Here is a 24,652-nt window from a genome sequence, read left to right as displayed (position 1 = left end):
TAGCAACGTCGCTAACTGATGTTTAAGTAATATTTAGTGTTATTGATTCCGTCAAGTAAAAGTTTAAATTTTGAGTACTCAGCAGCCCACAAACTTCCTCTGACGCTCACGTATATATATATATATATATATATATATATATATATATATATATATATATATATATATACTGTTTTTATTTATATATTTACATATATAGAGTCTCCACACCTAGTCAAGCGTAACTGTGACTGAAAAATCGTGGACAGCCCCATAGAAATGTCACGAATTGAAAATCATACATAGTCATGAATACATGTAGTGTGTGTGTAATGTGAATACTGCTTGTTGTTAGTAAAACTTTTTAACTGTTTAGAACATACCATTTCAACACTTTTGTCATTCACATTATTACCAGATGTACCCTCTTTGACTTTGTGTACATTTCAATACTTTATAAAAGCTATCTGGAATTAAAACATTCTTTAAGGAATAAAACAATTATTTATTATTATTTGAACACTTGCAGCAAACAACTACATGCTCTATTCTCCATAATCAGGCTGATAATTTACTATCTTATTAGCTGCTGCATATCTACAGTGATGTAACTTTCCATTTAAGTATCATAAATTTAAACATTTAACAACAGAACCAATACATGGATATTTTGCAGATTAAAATGTCGACTATTATAGCTATCTGACTTATGTTTATCAGTTGGCAGAATAAACATCTCCAAATATTATTGTACTTTTATATTCATCTCCCTCATCTAAAAGTTGTCTAATTCTTCAATATATATGTGTTACCAAATTGCAACAAGTGTCAATTTGTATCAATTGTAACCTGTATTTTTAATATTAAATTTGTTGCGACACATTTCATCATCACTCAAAAGTTTGCAGTAAACCCCAAAACTTTCCTTTTAACACTGAAAACCGTTGGTATGGGGGTTTTCTTTGATGCCATAAGCCCAAACTGAACTATAGTGTATGGGATTCTTTCACAAGTGTATTGCTGGAGAGTCACAATTACAGGAACAAACGTCAGTTGTTTTTCTATTCATTTATCACAAATCTGACACCAGAATGACATTTTATTCAACTTCTACTTGTACTTCCATGATTGATTGAACAACGATTAACCCACTTGAAACACTTGACTTTGACCAATTTCTGCAACCCTTATGGAAACTGACAGTGTATGTTGTATTTAGGAAAATTCACAATCTCACATGTCTCTTTATCTACTGATGCATCACAAAGTGCAGGGTTCAAAATTAACTGCTAAGCTGCTGTTTCTCCACGAGTTATTTTGCCCATGGATCACTAACACCCAGCATCCACTAATCTTTGGGCAGTGAAAATTACTGCCAGTCTTATTCATAATATATAAGAAGTGATGGGGAATCATCATTCTATTTAATGGTTAACTGGTTAGTCTATTGTGTTAATTAAGGACCTACCAACATCCTGCAATTGCCAAGATAGAATTAATGCTCGCTGCGCAAATAGGTAGGTTTTCTTCGACCCAACCACTCGTTACATTAATTGTAATGTGATCAATGTTAAAAGAATATTCATGTAATTTTAACAACTGTGGTAAACCGAACACTAAAACTGATTTATTTAGGGTATAGGTATAGGGTCTCAGACTCCAACTGACTGATTGAAAAATGTTGCCTTCGACAGCTTATCAAATAATACAGAATTGTGCAGAATAATCTATTGTAATAAGCATTCAATACATTGTACTGTGACAATTTTAGATACGTGGAAGTATCTGTAAGGTGCACAGCTGCATCATGACAAGAGAGAGCACGACTGCAAATCTGATCAAAATTTGACACTAAGAAAGTACTCAAAATGATGGGAAAATTAAAACAAATGGCTGAAGTATGACCCAGGAGAGACTGTGATATCCTGCATGTTCTGCACTATTTGGAGAAATACTAAAGTGCATGAGGTATTTTATTCATTAAATAGATGTACAAATTTTCATAATTGTCACTGGAATCACACAATGCAAGTTCTCAATACATATATGGCATGAAATGAAAATGGAAAAAGCTGGTTCCTCAAAAGCAGAGCAAACTGTAGCATCTAGAACAAATAATGAATCTGATACAGAAAATGAACATGGACTTTCGCCTTTTGGTGAGACTTGTTGGGAAAATACATTTGCTATTGTTTAGAGTTGATTGTTAATGAAAAATAAATGTTGAATTATAAACTGAACCAGCTGAGGCTTTATTTTAGCAGGATCAGTAACAAAATGTGATCCTGTGGTTTACTGCAAAAACAGATATTTAGGAAATGTAATGGCTGGAATAGATTTTCTTTGGCACTGAACTGAAAATACAGAAGGAGAGTGCCACCAATGTGTTAGGGCTTGATAGTGTTTTGGCTTGATATTAGCTATTTATTATTTTACAAAAATACCCATTTCCATTCATTTTTGTCTTCATAGGAATAGACAAGGAACTAATCCTTAACCACTACTACTACTACTAATAATAATTATATTGTTGATAATAGTAATATTAATAATTAACATGAAAACGTTCTTAACAATTAAGAAGAACCACAGGGAATATTCTTTCTGGTGGGGTCATTGCCAATGATTAATCGGTCTAAAATATAAAATAAGTAGTCCACACTGCGTTTCTTCTTTTGGTTTTGCTCTACAGTTTAGCACCTTGCATAAGGACGAGTTTTAAAGAGAAAGATTTTCTCCAAGATTTCCTCACTGATTATTTGCAAAACGCCTCAAATATCTTTGGCATATAAAAAAAACTTTATTAATTCCCATTAACTTGGGGTATCATTGATGGGTGTAATGTTATATACAGCTTGCCTTTACTTCAGATAAATACTTCTCCAAAAACCGCCAGCTCCACTTGGTAATTTTCACTTTCTGGATATCCATGTCAAATTGCAAAATAATAAGAAGAAAAAATTAAATACAAAAAAATATTTAAAAAGATTTTAAAAAACACATGAGCATTATAAGTGTTGTCTACATTCTGGTTGTTAGTGTACCGTCTTCCAAGGGGGTCACTCCAAAAAAAGACAGATAAGTATTAAAGGAACCAACTCAGTATGGTTGAGTCACCACCATGAAATTGAATTATATCCCTTAACATTTAACCCTTTCCTAGTAAAAGAGAAACTCAATATTAGAACAAGTGCAGTAAGACGAATAACAACAGCAGCAAGGACAACAATGATAATGATGACACAGAATTGGTCTTCTTCATTGTTTTTTTATGTTTTCCAAAGTATATATAAAAATTGTGATTTGTATTCTGGGGGAATAATGACATCTATGCATTTACTAACTAAAATCCCTTGTTCATTATCTTTCTATTTCTAGAAAGGACATTAAGTACAATTTAAGTCAGCATAAAAAAATACAAAATCCAGAGTAAATTCCCTAGTAACTAAAGACTCATATAATTTCATCACAAATGAAGTGGCTTGAAGTTCCACTTCCATTTGTGAAAAATATTGAGCACTTTAACAATCACACAATGTAACCTATGGCAAAACCCGCTAGCTACCTCATGCCTCAAGCATACCGCCAAACAATTGGATCTTCATGTGCACACAGAGGTCCATGAATGTGTCAAATATATGTTGCTGTTGCAATAATCTGTACAGGAATATCACAAAAGAGGCTACAAAGAAATATTTGCTCCACAGATTAAACCCATGTGTGATATTATGGAATAAGTGAGGAATGTTTCGGAAACTTCCACCAAAATAATGGGAACAAAATAGAGGCAGGGACTGATTGCCAGGACAGCAGCACAAGCCACTGAATGCCTGCCATTGTAGATTGTGGGATCATTATTCCCAAAATTAGAGTTTGTCCAAATGTTGTTGTTGTTGCTGTGGGGTTTAACACCATTTATCAGCACACGATAGGCTATACATGGCGGCCAGTATTAAGGGTGTAGGAAGGACCCAGGAAAACCTTGGAAAGAACCACTGACCCATGAGAAGCTACTGGCAAGCTTTCTCACATACCCACATTGGCTGAATCCGAGATTCGAATCCATGCAGACAGAGGTGAGATGGCAGTGATCTGTAATGGAGAGCGCTTTAGACCACTCGGCCACTGTGGGCCCCGTGTCCAAATGTAAATTCATAAGAAAATCAAATTTAGTTGCTACACTGTCAATCCTAAAAAGACTAAACAGGACTTCAAGTTCCAAAAAGAATCGTAAAATTAACAAGGTTACAGACTAATCTATATTTAGGGTATTACAGACAAATAACATTTTTTTTTATTCTGCTTCCTTTGCCAGAAAAAGATCTTTTTGCTAGAAAGCAAATATTTGTGATAACTTAAAATGAATGTAATTGAACAAAATGAGCGCAAGCAGTCATTAAACAACCACATTTATCCATATCTTGTATCAAAATAACACTGACATACCTGTCAAGAAACTTATACCAAAAAGCACGAAAACAACAACAAAATCAAACAAAATACATGAATATAATCCTCTGCCATTGTATTTTACATTTACTATAATATTTTACTATTTGAAAAAAAAGATAGCTTTCATTTTCATATCTTGGTTTGAAATAAAGATAAATATTTTAATAATTATTGACAAGATTTAACTTGGTGCATAAATGCAGTTATTAAAAGTGAATTATGACCCTGTGGATGTTTCAAATCAATTAACTGCTGACATTTTTCAACATGGCCCTTCACATAATAAGGGAAAAAGCACAATTCTCTTGAACCTGCCCACTCCTGGAATTATTTTAGAATTATTACTTTCTGGAATATGATCTGGAGTGGGGGGGGGATTACCCAAACCTATTGGACATATTATGCATACAATAATTTTACTTGATTGTGTCAATTTTCCTTGAAAACAATGACAAAGTGTTCCATCATTTTTCATATTTTGACTATTCACCTTTTGCCTTTGAATCTTTGACCCCAAAATCAATATGGTTCTTTATTACTCCAAACTGAAGCTATTCACAAAGCCTGACAACTCTAAATGATGGACTCCTTATTGTTCAGAAGCCATTTTTCCTTGGCCACATCAACCTTGACCTTCAAACTTTTCAACCCAATAATCAACAGGATTTTTCCTTTCTTCAAGTGCAAGACACCCACCAAATTGGGTATATGTATGCGGCAGAAAACTTGAGTTATTGTGCAGAAACAAAACTGGTAGCAGATGGACAGATATCACCATACATTATATGTCACCATCCAGTGATCATATACAAAGAGAATTGATAAAATGCTATAGGCATAGATGGATTATACCCCCCCAAACCAATGATGTAATTTATTTTAAACTGCAATAACTTCACCCTTTAGTTCATTTAAAGAACCCTTGGGATGGGGCTCAAAAATTATATGCCTCTTGTAGATGGTTACTGCATAATGGCAACATATGCAAGTTTGGTGAATTTGCACCAAGATGTTCAGGAAGAGACAGAGAGTTACAGATAAATGGACAGATGAATTTGATGAATAGTTTCATCATGTTATTTATCTAATTTTCAAAATTTATGAACAATAAAATCTAAAACTCTGCTAACACATTCAAAGGACTGCCACCCTTCTCATTTCTTGTCTAAATTACAAATTTTCAAAGTCAAATGTGGAACATATTTATGTATAAACACTCAGCATTTACCTAAATGTCGGCTGACTGATGTATTAAAATGTGACCAGAATGGACAATGGACAATGATTACAGAACTGTGTTTGATTTAATTAAAACATTATGCAGGCAAAAATAGTAACTTTCTCAAGAGATTGCAAAATAAAAACAAATAATGCCAGAAACTCACTTTTTGTCAAGAACACCATTTATTTCAAACTTGAAAGAAAACAATGTTAGTAAACACTTCAATACTGACTTTAATAATGGGTGTGGACAAAAGTATGAACATACAGACTGACATATGGATGGCTGGACACCAGCATCGGTGCCAAAAGTATAAACTACGCTGATTTTCTGCCAAGAAGGACTCAACAAAAGTAAGGCTACAGTAGTAATTCCATTATGTGGAGACAACAGGAACCAACAATTACTGCTCTTTCACATGTTTGACTGATATGAAGAATTCTGATTGATGATATCAGAATGGAAAAAGTAATATACCAAATATTTAACCTGTTGGCAGTGAAGGTGGGTTACAGTTTAAACTGACAATTACAGCACTACACATCTGTATTGCTAGTTGTGGATATCAAACATTTACTAAACTCATATTATAAAATGCACTGCTTTTTACACTAACTCTTAAACTTATCACCAGGTGGTTGTTGATACGTCAGACGTGGAGGAGGTAGTCCTGCATGCTGGCGAGTAATACATCTCGGTAAATCAGCCATTAAGTCATCCTCTTCTGGCTTTTGGGCAAAGCATAAATCACTTATTTTATTCTGCAACCTCACTAACAACGGTGTCAGATCTTTGTAAAACTGTCAGAAAGAAAGAAATAATAAAACACATATTGCAGATTTAATATTATATTAGAGCCAAGCCACAAAAGGTACTTTAATCTTTTCATTTGTATGCAAATTCTTAAGGTAAATTATTTATCTTAAACCCCTTTGCTGTATTCAGATGTGTTTCAGATTTTGTCTTATTTTTGGGGGCGGAGGATGTGATACCTTATGACACAGCAAATGAATTGGTTATTTAGTGTCAAAGCAAATGGAGTAATGTGCCTTGCACAAGGACAGACCACAGTAGAAGATCCAGGTGGGGCAGATGGTAAGATCTGAACCAGCATTTACTTAAGTCACGAGTCTGGCAATCTGACCACTGAGTAACTACCATGAGACCACTGAGCCACAAAGCTCCCATTACAGATGGCAAAGTATATACTTATAACAGAAAGTTCTTACTCATGAAGGTTAATGTTTTATAAACTGTCACCACCAAAAATATGGTAAAGTCAAAATAGTACGGACCATATGCTCATTAATATCATGGTTTCATATAAAAACAATTTTAAACTTGACCACATAATGCAGGAAAACAGAATCGACCAATAAACATTTAATTTGAATCTGTGTTGGTTCATTATTTTCAAGTAAGGATTTGTCAAATCTGCCAAAATATGAAATGAGGACCAAAAGGAACCTGTGTACATTTCCCAGTAAATACAATGGACCAGTGTGATTCTTTACAAACAATGAGAAAGATATCACCTCTCTTTGAAACTGGATAGCCAGTCAATCAATGCAGCAGTGAAGCCTTTTAAATAGGTCACTAACTCCACAGAAAACCAGTACCAGTTATAATGTACAAGTATATTCAAGCAGCAGCCTACAATTACACTACAGCCATTATAGTTACTGTATATACTCCCTTACAAGTCCGATCCCACTGCCAACTTCACACACCCTGATCTGCCATGGCATCATTGTATCGAGCAGCAACCACCATTACAGTTACTGTATATACTTCATTACAAGTCTGATCTCACTGCCAACTTCATACACCCTGATCTGCCATGGCATCATTGTATCAAGCAGCAACCACCATTACAGTTACTGTATATACTCCATTACAAGCCCGATCTGACTCCTGGGACCTTCACAGATCCTGATCTGCAGTGACACTGTTGTGATGGTAGATTTTAGTCTATGCAATTTGTCAGGGTTGATAACAGAAATAAACAACACTGACAATGATCTTCCAGAACATTATGCTATGCCATATCAGGGTCTAAATTTTTTGCTGTTGGACCCAGCTCATAAGCAATTGCATATGGTATATATGAACATAAATGACGAGGGAATGTTATATATACAAGTAGGGGCCCAGAGTGGCCGAGTTGTCTAAAGCGCTCTCCGTTATGGATCACTGCCATCTCACCTCTGTCTGCATGGGTACGATTTTCAGATTCAGCTAATGTGAGTATGTGAGAAAGCTTGCCATTAGCTTCTCGTGGGTCGGTAGTTCTTTTCTGGGTTTTCCGGGGTTCTTCCTCCACCATTAATACTGGCCGCCATTTATAACCACCTATCGTGTGCTGAAAAATGGCGTTAAATCCTACATCAGCAACAGAATATATCCAAGTAAATGATAACTAATACATAACCTGCTGAAACAAATATAGATTTTAAATGTAAAGGAGAGCCTTAAAAGGAAGATGATGAATATTTGGATGCAGAAACGTGATTCACTCAGAAATTCTCCCGATTTTGTTAGTGCTCAGGCAATTGGAACACCATCTTCTGAGAATTTAGTTTCAAAGAAACTAACCAGCCTGACATTCACCCACACAACTAACAGGGCTTCATCTATTTACTCACCTGCAGGAAATGTGAGAAACAATGTATAGGTGAGACTAAAAGGGAATTACAAGTGAGAATAAATGAGTTCTTGCAGGTATCCATAATCATAAAAAATCATCATTTTAATTTATCTGACCACAACACAGACTGTGTTAAATCTCAGAGAACAGAAATTATTTAATCTGATCCAGAGCTCTACATTAGCACTATTTTTAGGAAAGATAGAGAACTTTATTGGATATACCAATTACTTACTCTATATCTGGTAGGGATTAACATCTTGGCCTAATTGGGAGTAGAGGCATTTTTAACATAAAGTAGAAACCTCTCAGTTCACTTTAACACATTAACCCCTAGCGAAGACTTAACGGTGCAGGAGGTAGTAGCCTACTGCCAAGCTCTGTAGCATCATGGTCATGCATGATACACTGAAGTGGGTGGTATTATAGAAAGGTAGACAGATGTAGCTCTACAATGATACCAAATAATCTGGAATATCTAGTTGCACTACAAAATACAGATAAAGAAAAACTTCATTTTTTTGGACCTGACTTTTTTCTACCCAAAACTTGCACGTGGTCGGAATCTGATTTTGTGTATGGATTTTAGATATTTTGATCTCAGATGTAAGGCAAACTGGTATGAACTGCAAACAGACAGATGAGCTTTTGCAAAAAGTAGGATAAGATGGGCATTTGGAATAAAGAGTGGTCTCCATACAAATATAATAGCTCTGTTTAGCAAAAAAAAAATCCAACTTTTACCCTTCTGCTCATGCGCAAGTCAAATAGCCAGTGAAAAACAACTAGGCAGTATGTTACTGAAAGATGACCCTGGGTTTGGTGTTTTTGAGTCACAATCTACATCTTATAATAAATATTAACTTCCTTCAAGAAATTTACAATAAAAGACACATTTATCATAACAAAGGCACCTTCAGTTGCTGAACATTGTAATAATGAAAGTATGCAGGCTGGAAATTGACACACATTATCATAAAGTGTCACGGTGGGTTCATTGCATATAGACCAATTCTAATTCACGTAATGACTAACTCAACCTTACAGACTAGTGGTCTGTAGGTCAGGAGGCCATCTGCCTAATGCAGGTTTCATTTCATGAATATATATATATATATATATATATATATATATATATATATATCATGCAACTTTCCACTGCATTGCAATGAAAGCTAATTTTGATGCCAAGTTATCACTGATAATAAAATGCATAATACACAATACTGCAATACTGGTACTATCATTATGGCAATATTTTAGAAATTGTTCTACTTTGAAACTAATATAAATCTATTCTTGCCTGTATCACCCTTAATAGCACTGATCAATTTAAACTGAATTCCATCAAATGGTTTGCAAGATATTTCAACACAGACCAAAGTGATAGCTAAAGCCCAAGCTACAAATATTAAGTTTCTTGCAAAATGAAGTACTCTAGTACAAGTTACATAGAAAACGATTTTAATTGCCTTTGTTCCTTCTTCTAGGTAACACACAGGAAATGATTTAATTACCGTTGTCTCCTCTTCCAGGTTACCCTTGAGTTCCATATACATATCAAAACCAGAAGCCAAATTTTTCAGCAACTGCTCTCTCTTTGCTCCACACTGTCTAATTATCTTGTCTTGACTAAACTTTCTATTGATCTCCTACATAAATGAACAGATTTATAAAAAAAAAACATTAGAGTAAGAATCATGCTGACTTATTCAATAAAGTAAGCATATCAGGAAATTATGTTCCTCCAACCCAAAAACATTAAAATTATGAAACAATCTATCTCTTGAATCCAGCCCTTGAGATAAAAAGAGAAAAATCCATAAGAGAGAGAGAGAGAGATAGTTATATAAATGAAGGGATGCAACTACTGCATGTTTATATCCCCCCTTGCCCTGATTAGGTGGTTACCATATATATATATATATATATATATATATATATATATATATATATATATATATATAAAGAATACAAATCATATGGCAAATAACAGTCCTTTCATGTGCACTGGATCCAGCAAGGGATCAAGTTTGTCAGGGATTGATTAAGATAAATGTAATAAACTGACTACGAACAGTGAAAGACTAGCCTTAGCGCTTTTGACTCTTATCGAGTCTTTTTCAAAGGCAAATATAAAACATACACAAGACAAACAAATAAAACAGACAAACCATTGTCTTGGTAAAACTTTACATGACTATGACTTGTTCCGGAATTGCCTTGGCTCATCGATTTCTAGGTCAATATAAAATATCATTCAGCATCCGCAACAAGTCCTAGTCATGTAAAGTTTTACAAAGACAACGGTTTGTCTGTTTTATTTGTTTGTCTTGTCTATGTTTTGTATTTGCCTTTGAAAAAGACTCGATAAGAGTCGAAAGCACTTATGCTAGCTAGATACTAGTTTTGCACTGTTCATAGTCAGTTTATTACATATATATATATATATATATATATATATATATATATATATATATACACACACACACACACACAATGATTAATGTTACATTAAATAAATCATTCTCAAGTGGAGCCATGCCAATATTCAAGACAATGAAAAACTGACAGGTAGTATACTGTATCATCTGACTCCATTATGTGAATCCCAGTGTCACATGTTGCATTGTGCCTGTAACAACACTCAACCAGGCCAATATTATCCTGTCACATGATGTGCCTGTAATAAAATACCAAATCAAACAACTACCGGACAATCCAGGAGACTTGGCATGTATGGTTGTGCCTTTCATCTTTATACGTAGTTTTTATTCACATTTGTGTAATCCCACTATAGAATAACTCCTACTATAAAGTCACTTTCCTTCACTACTGCACCCCTACCAAATTCAAACACAGCCAAAATTTTATTTTTGTTGACAGGAACTCATCTGATTTTCAATGAATGTCACTGATGCATAGGAATCTCATGAAAATTTTATCGCATCACCCAGCTGGGCAAAAAAAAGTACGGTAGAAATTAAGTGCCATATTTCTGCTGAATACAGCAAGCTTGTTTAAAACAATAAAACAATGTCATTTTCATTCTCTGTTGCTGTGATACTTAAAATAAATTAGCACAAATGTAATTACTGTATTATGGCATCAAAGTATGCTATCACTAATGATAAAGTAGAAGTATCAAATAATTCTGACACTTGCATTTTCCTTTGGTCACTATTTGATGATCAATGAATCTAGAAAAAGAAAGAATAAGGTAACATAAGCTATGCTGATTGCTCCTCGCTCAACATACCATGTGAATGATTCATTTCTGGAATTCATTATATGCAATATTATTTCTCTGCTGTATGATTGCAAAGCAAGAGTCAAGACACCTTTTGATACAGCCAATTTCAACAAAGCTAATGAGGCTACTTTATCAGGAATGTCCAACAACCGAGATTTACATCTCTACAGAGTCCCGGAATCAACACTTAGAGACTGCACACACAGTGATGTACCATTAGATGGGACACCAGGACAAATTCTCTCTCCTGATGAAGAAAAACAATCAGTGGAACATATATTAAGTATATGGCTCACATTGGTTATGTCTACACTTTTGAAGATCAATATTCAGTATATGGTCGCAGATTACACTAGGTCCCTGAAAAAACACCCTGAGGCTCAAAATCCCTTAGTAATAATTGGTTCTACAGAATCTTGAAGTGAATCGACCAGATATGAAAATGGTAAAAGCCTAGGAGCTACACATCAGTAGATCAAACACTGCATCTCAAGAGGTGGTAAGTACTTAAAAAAGTGGCAAAAGTCATGAGAGAAAATGGGCTCATAGACACACCCAAGAGAATACATAACATTGATTAAACCAGTATCATTATGTAGCAAAAAATTCCACCCTGAGGAACTTAGTTGTTGAAATAACCTAATTTTTGTTAAGTGGATGAAAAGTGTTTTTTATACACACTGGACTCACCTGATTTGTTACCCAAAAGTGCAAGTTCTAAGAAGAAACAGTGTATTCAGGTATCCACATCATATCCTGGAGTAATAATTCACAAAACAATTATAATTGTCTTGTCCTGTGAATATGTTCCTGCATTCATAAAGTTAGTGTTTACGAATATTCACTATTATGCAAGTTATGAAGAAAGACTTAACAATTGTATGTATTATTTTTCACATTTATATATTATTTTTCACATTTTCTTCGTTTTATTACCTTTCTGAGCCACCTTTAAGACAAGCAGTCATTTACTGTGACATTATGGTAACCTCCCTTTAGAAATAATTGTGGTTGTGGCATTTTGTTGAAAAAATTAACTCACATTTGCGATGGCACTAATGTATGTGTAGCTAGTTAAAATAAGTGAGCTTTTTTAATCATTTATAACAGTTCAATTCATTTGTATGGCAATATTATGGAATGCTAATATAACCTTACTGGAGGCATACTATACTATTTATAAAAAATATGCATGCTGTATTGCATTTGTGAAGAAATTCAAGCTTTTTTACTTTTACTTAAAACAGGATCAAATATTGTGTTGCTAAATGGTGCTTAGAACTCCAGATAGACTTAAATCAAATGCTGAATGGTACTAAACTCCAGTCTGAACCAAATCAAACCAAATGTTGAATGGTACTAAACCCAAGTCCAAACCAAATCAAACCAAATGCTGAATGGTACTAAACTCCAGTCCAAACCAAATCAAACCAAATGCTGAATGGTACTAAACTCCAGTCCAAACCAAATCAAACCAAATGCTGAATGGTATTAAACTCCAGTCCAAACCAAATCAAACCAAATGCTGAATCATACTAAACTCTAGTCCAAACCAAATCAAGCCAAATGCTAAATGGTACTAAACTCCAGTCCAAACCAAATCAAACCAAATGCTAAATGGTACTAACCTCCAGTCTGAACCAAATCAAACCAAATCTGCTAGGTGGCACTAATGTGTGTTTCATCACAGTTTTTTTTTACAAACATGTATCACTTTTTAAAGAGATGTTTATCAATATGACTAACATTACAAAAAAGATTGTGCTTTAAAATTTGTATAACATATCCATAAGACATACTTACTGTAGGATTTGAAAGGAGGGTTATGGCATTTTTATGAGCATTGTATTTATTCTGGATGACTTTGTCAGCATTTATTGCCGTGTCAAGGATAGTCTTGTACTTCAGGGCTTCATTCTTCATTTTCTTTGCCCAAGCTTCTGATGGTCTACTTGTCCATCTTTCCTTATATTGCTCCCTTAATTGATGATCAGATTTTTCCTCATCATCCACCAATCTGATGGACTACAATACAAAATCAGAATTATATGGCTGTAACTTACAAGATATTATCCCCAGGTCAATGTTTTAGCCAGTAATATTATGCCATGTTGGAAAAGCCCTTGAAAGCACATTATATTGATTAGTACTAAAAATCCTAAGATGCATGTACATTGTATTTTGACATCGTATAAGACATCATGAACGTGGCATGCTTGATCAATCGCTTTTATTGGATACTCTCCAGATCTTGGTTAATCTTTCTTGTCAAGTCAATTTCAAGTCAGGTTCCAGAATCACAACAATTATATTCAGGAAGATGCTTCTCACCAGAGCACATAGTCCATGGAGCTCCTGGTAATTTTCCCTATGATGCAGCGATATCACCGCCTTAGACATTTGTCAAGTGGGAAATAAATTTGTATTTTTTTGGACCACATTTCATACACTTGCCTGTAAGTGCATGCTTTTTATTTCTCGTCATTATTGTTTTTAATCTGATGGGGTGGGGTGGGGTGCTCTGCATTACACACAATATAAATCCATATACTTATTATATTTCTACAACATGGATGTCATCGATTTCTCAGTGACATGAAAGGAAGAGCCAATCAAGAATCATCCAGTGCTATAAAATTCTATCAGAGCAATTAACACAGGTCCTTCTGGGTCTGGTAAGATGCACTTGTTGCTTGATAATGAGATATCTCAAGTGGGATAAGTTGTATATAGTGGCACCATCCATAGATGATCAGCAATGTATTGACATGCTTTAAGATTTTAATGAAGAAGCAAAGTCATTGGAAGAAGACGGTAATGATGTTTTTGAATTTATTACCGATATTGATGAAGCTCTGTAGATGATCTTAATGGTGGAATCAATAATCTTGTTGTATATGATGATGTGGTGTAGAACAAGCAATCATATTCACCTCAAATATTCTCTCAAGGAATGCTTAAAAACACCAATATTATATATGTTACTCAGTGATTTTTACGAGTCTATGCTTAAAAAAGTATCAGAACAGAGTGAAGACAACAAGCTTTGTAAAATGTAACAAATAATTTATTTCCCTAGAATATAAAGTGAAAAAGTAGAAAAGAGAACTTAGGGTTTTGTGGATTAAATCAAAAAATATTTCAAAAATGAAAAAAAGTAATAAAACGTTCTGAATGAAACTGAGTTCAAGTCCCGATGAAATCTGAAATTGAAGGTGATGGCGTCTTTAATATCTTATGAAGTGCAGATGTGTCAACAGTCTCCTGTTGAATCACAGAAAATAATATTCCAGTTTTGAATTCAGCATAAATACCAATGAATGTCTTTAGCCAAGAATTTTGTCAGAGCACTTTTGTATTTCCAGAGAAAATAATCACTTGAATTCAATAATTCTTACTGAGACTGAGAAAGGTAAAAAATAATCAAAACAAGGTCAGCAACTAGTTGCAATGTTTTATGAAGTTATAGCTACAACAAAAATAAAAATAAAAATGTCAATCAGGTCAAAAAGAACTGAACTCAATTCTGGACAAGGTCAAGTCCAGTAAACAATGTTACATTACAATATCATGTAATGGAATAAAAAAGAAATTTAAAACTAAGAGACAAAAATTAAATTAAATATGCATAACACGATATACTCAAATACCTAAAGTGATCAGAGATAAATGCAATCTTCTGGTTGTCTTTTAATGGTGTTGATAACCACACACTATGAAACATCCACCAGACTTGGTGCTCAGGGGACATGGATATGATCAAGTTTAAAAACTTCTTCTCAAAACCGCGAGCGATTCCTCATTTATCAAGATAAATTTACACGATTCTTGGTCCCAATATTACATAGGTCTCTATAAAATTTCTAGTTGAGAGACCTGTCACTTTTTTATGCCACCAGCAGCAGAGAGGGTGATGACCAACAAACAGTGAGTGTCCTGGGTCAGTAAAGGAGGATGCATACAAATTTTACACAAAGACATCAAGAGGAAAAATAACAAATGAGCTAACTCTCTAGAGCTCTCAGTTGGTTAGAGGTCTCGGTCTAGTGTTATTGATGCTTGTGTTTTCATTTTTGTTTGGATGTTTTATTTTCACAAATGGATTTTTCTAAAAAGTTCACCCTCCTTGCTGTTTGTCAATATCATAAGTCATGGTCATTCAGAAGCTTCAGTTGTTGGCAGTTTAGGAGGATCAACCAGCCAAGTGAATAGGAAATAATAAAACTTGACTAAGTAAAATAAACAAGCAATAATGCAAAATTATGATAGAAAAAAATCAATTATGATGAAGATATTCATTCACTGCCTATATATGCTACATTTCTGTGCAAATATTGAAAAATAATTTTTTTTAAAATATCTCTTCTATATTCAATAAATAATGCATGCATACCAAAGAAAGTGTAACATGTTCTTAACAAAATCCTAATATTTTAGCTAATTTTTAATTTCAGCATACATGTAATCCTAATGTAACATTTTACCAAAGTTTAGATGGTCAAAAATAATTGTTTCGCTGAAATGATTTAGAGTTTTAAAACTTCATATGGAAAATGGTTTAACATCATCTTCTGGTCAAACAAATGTCTAGTACTTCTACGATATAGAAAATGTTTCATATTATATGCATTTGCATTAGGGGTGAAATGACTTACCATGTCAATTCAAACATTGATACAGAAAATGAAGAATCTATACAAAACAACACTTATCCTATACAAGTTACTTTAATCTTCTGCAGTCATGAAACATTATTAGTCATTTGCCTCTTTATTCTGAGGCAACTGGTGAAGGTAACACTCGCTGATTTTTGTCAGTAGAAAAAAAATATTGACAATTAACACACATTTGCCACAGATTAACACAAGGTGATGTGGTTCAAAATCTGTCTCCTCCACCATCTCGTCAATTACACACTAATTATTTTATCCCTTCAGCATGTTAAGCCACTATTAACTAAGGAGACATTCAAATCGTGCTCTCCGTGTATGACTGAAGCACTTCAATAAGGTTTTAATAACCACTTTTATGCATAGTTCTCTGTTGTTTCATATCTTATCTGTTTGAGGTGTGTCATGAAGTGAAATAATTATTAAATTAAATTCTAATTGGTGGGTTACTTTTAGTTTCTGTCCAGAGTAAACAATAACCACCAATTAGAACTGAATTAGCTTATTCTCAGTGTAATACACCAGAAGTATTGGCATCCCAACTCACTCCAAGCAGATACAAAGGAAAACAAACTTCACACAAAAGCAAATTTCAAATACCTCTAAAGTACTTAAGCCATGTATGGAGTGCAAGTTTGAAATCTTTTCTTTTATCCAGATACATGTATAAGTGACTGACTGAATGTGCCAACATGATAAATAAAATTAGACTGAATAGGTGGGGGTTGCAGATTTCAAATCACACAAACTTGTCACCTTGTTTTAATTTGTAGAAGTGGGAGTAGACGTTTTCAATGGTTTACACTTTTCATACCTTAAAAAGAGCGAATTAAGGTGACTGTGGCAGTTGTTTTGCAGCTGTAACAGAAAGTACAATGTGATGGAACTGGTAATGCTAGTCATGTCTGCTCCAACAACCGAACTTGTCCTAGGTAAGATTTTTCTTGCACTAGGATACTGCAATTTTTCTTCTGTTTTTAAGATAACACTGTAATGTCTTCCAAGCTTAAGTGAAGACATGACATTAAAAGACATTACATTAGTAATAAGACTTTATGAAGCAAGCACACACTGCAAAAGTAAAAGGCATGGTGACAAAGATGATTCCTTCACTGAACAAACAGAGCAGTCTAAAATGTTCTAACGGGTTGAACTAAAATCACTGACAACTAAATAGTAGTCTCTTTGGAAGTATTTTTTTCTTGTCAATGATGAAAATGGCATATGAACTGATCATAAGTTTAGGTCCATCTACAACCAATATACCAGCACAAGCAAAACAGCACCAAGATTCCTACCAATAAGAGATTTTTCTAAAGTTGAAAAGACAATCAGGCTGATATGTGTATATCAGTAATGTATCATACTGTAGGATTTTGTCATGAACCATACTGATAACATTGTAGTGCAGTTGTATCATTTCACCCTTAATTTGCATTTTATATTTTTAAAATGATCTAAAAAAACAAAAAAAATTATAAAATTTTAGCAACAAATTATTTCCCTTGTTAAATTGATTTACCCTACCTCATTAAGAATTTCACTATTTCTCTGCAGCAATGTAGGCAAATTATTCATCAACGTCACAAGGTACTGGATGCCACCCATTGACTGAATTATCTGAGTCTTTTCTATTAAAGACTGTGGAGTTTTGGTTCCCATTAGATCCTCCTTTGCTGCTGGCAGACTGAGTGAGGCTAATACTCTAGGGAACAAATTTTCATAATTTAATGTTAAACCACTGATACAAGTGAGAACAATTTACATGCATGATGAATCATTTATTTTGACTGACTGAAGATTCCTTCAGTGATTCAGACCCTGTGGTCACAAACACATTTTATTCTCAAATTATGCTCAATGTAAAATTGCTAACAAATCAGCCTTCACAATTTTCATTTTCCGAGTTGGAGTAAGTTTGTAACTGTGTGTATAATCTTCTGTCAGATGAGGTTATACACATTTGGTAAAAATTTTAAATTGTGAACCACTAGTATGTAATTATTATTATTTGTGGGTACCAATTTGCATGGTTCTCATGTGTAAGCTCACAGATTTCAAGGTGATCGGGAAACTGAACTTGCCCTTAGAGGCATTTGAGCTTTCCTATAATATGACAAACTATATCAAAACTAAAGTTAAAATATATAGAAAATAAAATACTAGATGTTTCATGGCACTCAGATTATATTTATTTTACAATAGAGAACTTCTGTTTTCCTTTTATCTTTAGATACACCTTTAGCCATATGCCATAAATTAAATCTTGCAAGATTAATCTGACTCCCTTTGCCACCATGAGTGCAATATCAGCTCTCCCGTATCTTGTACAGGTGTGCTTATAGCACAAACAAGCAGGCAAGCAAGCAATCAATTAGACGGAAAATCTTGATTTAAACATTAGTATGTAATTACCCATTCATGAACTTTCTCTGCTCTCCCAATCTCCCAACATCCATATTCACAATGAGAGTTTTCCTAGATTCAAAGGCATTCTAGTCTTTATAAATAGCAAATTGGCATGATCTTCTCAAAGAAATCTGAAAATTAAACAAATGAATGAATTGGTTTGCGATCATGATCATCTCAAAAGAAATAATTCAGGTGCCACATAAATCCTACATATACTACATAAGTTTTGTGTATTTTACAAAAACATAGAAACAGAGATGCTGCCAGGGTTTTGTCAAATGGGGGGTGGGCCTCACACTTGTCACCAAAAAATGTGGAAGTAGAGAAAAAAGGAGGAGGAAACATCCATACTTCATTTATTACTTAAAATTAAATAATCACTTCTCTTTTTTCATGTTCCACTGTGTTAGAGCTCTACTGAAATTAAAATTCTTAAAAGATGTTACCTCCAGTAATGTATTGATCTGATTTTTATTCTTTTGCTTCCTATTAAAATGTGCTATACAACAATCAAACCTTAGTGAATATATGACTGAAATTTCAATAAAATCTCAGTGCAATTTCAGTGAAATTCACTAAAAATGTCCTTTTGTCACCAAAATTATGGTATTTCACCATGTTTCAGAATTTTCACTGCAATTTTACCAAAATTTCTAAAAGTATCAGTGAGATTTTGTGACTGAAATGTGTTTGACTCCCAAAAATTAGAAAATATGTGAGAAGTTTTGACTGATATTTCACTGAGATTTTGCCAAAATGTATAAAAATATATGTGAGATTTTTCTTATTGTAATACTACTGAACTCTGAATGAAAAATAGCAAATACACGTCAAAACATTTATTTCTGATATAAAAATGTGCCTTTATTTCATTTTAATATAATCTATTGTTTCTTGTACACTTTAAAGGATTTTCAGCAACATTTATATTTCCCGTTTCTGATAGCTCTAATTTTATTGTTCATTTTGGAACAATAACTTTTTTCCACATCTTTCCTTGTTAGTTTTCTTTTCTTTTTGATTTTTGTTTGTTTGTTTGTTTAAATTGAATTGGACTTAAATGCCCTCAGACAGCATGATTGTTTTCCATTCTAAAGCAGAATTCCCCTTATCTTCTGGCCTAAATCAGATATACCTCTAAATGGAATAGTTTTTTTTTCTTCATACCATCTCTGAACCTTTTTGTTGTTGTTGTTCGTTTTTTTTTTTTTTAATGGTCTGTCCGGTCCTATTCTGCTACAATCCTTATAATCAGTAGTTGTTCCGAATATTATTTAACAGATCATCACTGTAAAGAGCTTTTTGACTGGTCAAAATTTTGTACTTGCCCAATGAATCTTCGCGTTACGGAAGCTGATGGGAATGAACATACTAGCCAAACATGGTGTTTCAATTTTCGAACGGGACACGAGATTGAATAACTATTTGAAAAATTTGCGAAAATGAGAATGGCTTGAATGCAAAATCAATGGGAATATAATTGGTTAATCTCTATGAAAACTGAACACCAGGAATACCTTTTTTGCAACTTTTGCCATAAAGATTTGAACTTAACTATCAGCTCAATTGTAGCGGCTATCGTGTTAAGTGAGAGGGAATTGAACCCTGATGGATTCGAAGTTATACAACTCAAAACTGATTCATTTCCAAAATGTAAGGAGGCACAACGTATAGATTACTGGTGGAGTAGTGTTGATATCATTGCCAGATACCCATGACATACCTATGAAAAGATGGTAACATCTTTGCAGAGTTGTGTTCGTGATGGTCAAATATGATTATCTTACAGTGAGTGATATTATGTTTATACTAGCAAAACATTAAAGCTCTTTTAAAATTTCGTGTAAGACCAGTGTGGTTATATCATGGATTAACAACATGCATAATTTGTACATTAAATTGTGAAGTCTGCAGTACAAATGTATCTCGTAGATGTTATAATTATAACACCTGCATAATTTTGTTTCATTTATAATGAAATTCACTGGGTAATAAAGTGTTGTGTAATTCACACCCATTATATCATTTGAAACCTTTTGAAATTTCTGGAAAACTTCATTACAATACTATATAATGGGCAAAACTTTAGTGAAATCTCATTAAACTTGTAAAATAAGACCAAACTTAAATGAAATGTAAGCATGATCTTGCCAACATTTTTGTGAAATCTCACCAAAACTTGATGAAAATTTAGTGAGACCTCACCAGAATTTCAGTGAAAGTTTTGGTCATTTTTTTTTAATCTGACAGAATTGCAGTAAATTTTAGTTAGATCTGAACAGAATGTTGGTGAAAGTTTTAGTCATGAAATTTAGGCGAGAATTTGCCAACATTTTTGTAAATGTTTTGGCCAAAGTTTTTGTGAAATCTCACCAAATCTGAAAATTTAGTGAGACCTCACCAGAATTTCAGTGAAAGTTTTGGTCCAATCTTTTTAAAAATGACATACATATAAATGATACTGTAACGAAACAGGTTTCGTATGCAAGAAAGAAAATAATGACAAGAAAAACCTAGATCAGATTTGATAATGTGGGTTAAAATAAAATGTATGATCCATTGTTAAAATTATCTTATTTATCATTGATTTCTAATAATTCCACAGCATCATTATTGTTGCTTAAAAAAAAATCTGAAAAAGATTTTTATTATATGATTTTTAAGTGGAAATTTTAGGCAGAAAACTAAGGCATATTTTTATTTGAGGTGGAAATCTCAGGCCGTATCTTATATCTGGCCAAAATCTAAGATGGATTTTTGTTTTGTTTACGCAGAATCTTAGGACAACTAATTTTCATATTTTGCCTCAAATTCTGCCATAAATCCACTTAAAGTCTGCTTGAAATTCACTTAAGCTTCTTTAGTATGAATAGTTCATGGTTTAGCTAAAAAATGCTTACAAACTCCATCTGAAATCCTGCTTTAGTCCACCTGGAAAATGACATGGTCAATATTGTTTGTGTCAAGAAACCACCCACCCACCCCAGTCCACATTCTGAAGAAGCATATGCATAGCCGGCTTAACGATCTTGAACTAGGTGATGAAATATTCTTTATAGTTATATACAATTTTCCAAAGCTCACAAGTATTGTCTCTTGGATATCTTGGCTCCGAAAAAAAAAGATTTGTCATCAAAAGGAGTTCTGCCAAACTTTCACTTTCACTTTCATGAATGAGTGCTCTGTGTGCTATTATGCCAGATTTCTTAACTGTACCATACAGCTGTATTAGGGTTTATGTCCATGTGACAGTAAACTGCCGTATGCTTGCCATTCTTTATTTTCTACATTTAATTTTGAAAAACATTAAATGGGAGATCAACTTGTACGTGTTTGTTTTTGACCACGTAGCATATTACATGGGATTATTATTCCACATCATTTAACTGTATTCAATAAATTCGGAAAATAGTTTTTTCTTCAGAATTTGAAATTTTTCAGTTTCCAATAACTATCTGTGTAGACAGTACAAGTTCCATACTGTATGATATGATGATACATTCTAACTTTATTCGAGTATTGGGTAAAACACTGTATGCTCTACTTGCACAATATTCTTTCTAAGCTTATGTCTATATAGGGTAATACACGCTATGCTTATACTTGTATAAGATGAAAGGGAAACTGTGTGGTTGAAGTGAATTCTAGAGAATGTCCACTCCAAGATTTGTAGTGACTTTTCTCGCAAAAGGGAATCAGAATAGGAATTTAAAATCTTCAAAAGGTAATATGGTATTTTGACAGAACCTTGTACAAGACTGAAGTAATCATGTTGTGTTATTTTCTATTGTAATTATCTTTCAAATCGAATTATGACCTGCATTTGAATTTATTACAATGTTTTGATTAGGATATGAATTTGCATTCATCAGAATGTAACGAGCATAGATTGATGATTATGATAAGCTAGACCCCGAGGTTCATCTGTATTTAATTATTATGATGCAAGTGGTATGAATGATTACTTCTTTAACAATGTTGTACTTTATAATAGGAATATATACATATTTTGATGGTCTGTGTGAGTTACCATATTCATAGAATATTATTTGTATGTAGAAGAACAAGACATGTATAAGCAGGGCAAGCCTTTGGCAGATTGGATCAATTTGGTCCAATCGTGCCCTGCACTCACCTGGGCCCCATGCATAAGCAGTTTTTAAAAATATATCTGTAGAGAGAAAGTAATTTTAAGGTGATAGAAGAAAAATTTAAGTTGAATATATAAAACTATTTTAAAAATTTCCAACTGCCGTGCTCACATGGTGCCTTCCCCACCCACCCCAGCGTAAATTTGAAGGGCCCCGCCTAAATGATTTGAATCGGGCCCTGAGTTTGATATGGCTGTTACTGTGTATAAGATATGTAAACGGAGATATTGTAAGATACTGTATGTGATAATTGTACATAGGATCTTGTAAGGTTAGTCACCAATAATCTGATGGAAGGTATGTGAGAGAGTGATGGAATTCCTGCAAGACTGGGTATGGATGCAAGAAATTATATCCCATGTATTCCTCATAAAATTTCCAGGGTGCACACAAGGCAGCACAAGATTAAAAAGAACAAAGATGAAGGCCAGATTTGAAGGAAGGAAGGAACAAAAGAGGATAAAGATTTAAACAGGTGAGTAAGAGGAACAATGCAGAGAACAATTACTCTCTCACAAATATTTTGTGAAATTTCTAATGATGAATGTGCTGAATAGAAATCAGATTAACCATGTTAATTGTACTGAGCAGAAATTGAAAAATTTATGTTGAAAATATTATTTTTACACACTTTACATGTCACAAAATTTTAATATTGAATCTTGAGTTGTTATATGTATTAATTTGTCGGCTTCAGGGCTTGAAATTTGTTAATGCACACCTTCTGCAGTATTATTTACAATAAATGCTTCCCGATAAGGTCACTAGCAGACGATCTTCTGCCACTGTTACCTTGAAGACCTGGCAGTTTCTCTTCTGTGACCACCAAAACTTACCTTTTGAACAAGGTACACTAAGGCAATCAACATATAAATCACAAATATATTTACTAACAGAAAAGCCCGATTTTCAATCTGTTTATGTGTATGTGTTTTGGAACTTTTTTAAGAATTAAATTATTTCAACTTCTCAACACCATATAAAATCAACAGTAAATCTGCCAACATATAACAAATATGGCTGCCGATGACGTCATTCAGAATATATCGTCACCGTAGTTGGATTGTCCCAGTGCTCATGTGAATATTCATATATTATTTACGGTAAACGCGGTACAATAAATTTAACATTTGTATGGTTTCTGGCTGGAATGTGTCCTTGTGTGATGTGTGTGTAATACCAAAACAGCGCTGCCACCATACAATTTTCCACATATACTGCATTTGAATGACGTTTCACCAGTATGCATCTTCATCTGGCTTTTCAAATTATAGTTCATTTTAAATGATTTACCACACATTCCACATTTGCATGGTTTGTCAGCGTTGTATATCCTAACGTGTCTACAAATGACAGCTCAGCCTAAAACAATTGTCCGTGTTGCATATTTATTTGAACGGTTTTACACCAGTGTGTTTAGCAACTTTGTTCATCAACTGTAGGTTATGTGAACAGTATTGTACAAAGTAATTCACATTTTTATGGTATGTCCCACAGTGACTTACCAAATCGTTGATCAGGATTAACAGTAAACAGTTGATTTTCCCACCATTCTCACTTTTGACGCATGCCCTCACGAGACGCAGTGACTTCGTATATAGAGGTTTTCACTCGAGACAAACCAGTATACTGTTCCGTAGAAATGCACGCGATGCAGCAATTGTTAACGTGTCGTATTATTTTAGACTCGGTAAGCTCAGACAGATTGCCTTTAGTTGCACAACCAACCGTAATTTATCAATTTTTAGGTATTACATAGGGCTAAATGAACTCATCACACAACTGTTTTTTTTTTTGTGTGTGTGTGTGTGTGTGTGTGTGGTTTTTTTTTTTTCGTTTTCATATACAGTCTGTACGTTTGTTTCT

At 33.8% G+C, this 24,652-nt stretch overlaps 2 protein-coding genes across 3 annotated transcripts in view; one reads left to right on the top strand and one right to left on the bottom strand.

Annotated features, from left to right (window-relative positions):
- LOC149772879 (uncharacterized) overlaps positions 1 to 24,652 on the top strand; it is a 103,550-nt gene that overhangs the window by 74,582 nt on the left and 4,316 nt on the right. The window contains exon 6 of the mRNA XM_089947162.1: positions 23,169 to 23,261. Coding sequence (XP_089803288.1) covers positions 23,169 to 23,257 — 89 coding nt within the window. The 3' untranslated portion in view covers positions 23,258 to 23,261. The remainder of the gene's footprint in view (positions 1 to 23,168; positions 23,262 to 24,652) is intronic.
- LOC149772880 (programmed cell death 6-interacting protein-like) lies at positions 4,507 to 24,402 on the bottom strand. Of its 2 annotated transcripts, none has more exons than XM_089947164.1 (6): positions 23,623 to 23,749; positions 18,639 to 18,763; positions 17,751 to 17,928; positions 13,357 to 13,578; positions 9,818 to 9,952; positions 4,507 to 6,453 (listed from the first exon to the last, which is right to left on the bottom strand). In XM_089947164.1, the coding sequence occupies exons 2-6, from the start codon at positions 18,680 to 18,682 to the stop codon at positions 6,265 to 6,267; spliced, it is 768 nt and encodes a 255-aa protein (XP_089803290.1). In that variant the 5' UTR covers positions 18,683 to 18,763; positions 23,623 to 23,749; the 3' UTR covers positions 4,507 to 6,264. The 2 variants fall into 2 exon arrangements, with proteins under 2 accessions (XP_089803290.1, XP_089803289.1); XM_089947163.1 differs by lacking the exon at positions 23,623 to 23,749 and adding an exon at positions 24,292 to 24,402 and having other exon boundaries at positions 4,508 to 6,453.

Source organism: Sinohyriopsis cumingii, unplaced genomic scaffold (assembly GCF_028554795.1).
Source record: "Sinohyriopsis cumingii isolate HCF-2022 unplaced genomic scaffold, ASM2855479v2 utg001050l, whole genome shotgun sequence".
Lineage (NCBI taxonomy): Eukaryota > Metazoa > Mollusca > Bivalvia > Unionida > Unionidae > Sinohyriopsis > Sinohyriopsis cumingii.
This window is presented reverse-complemented; position numbering and strand designations above follow the sequence as displayed.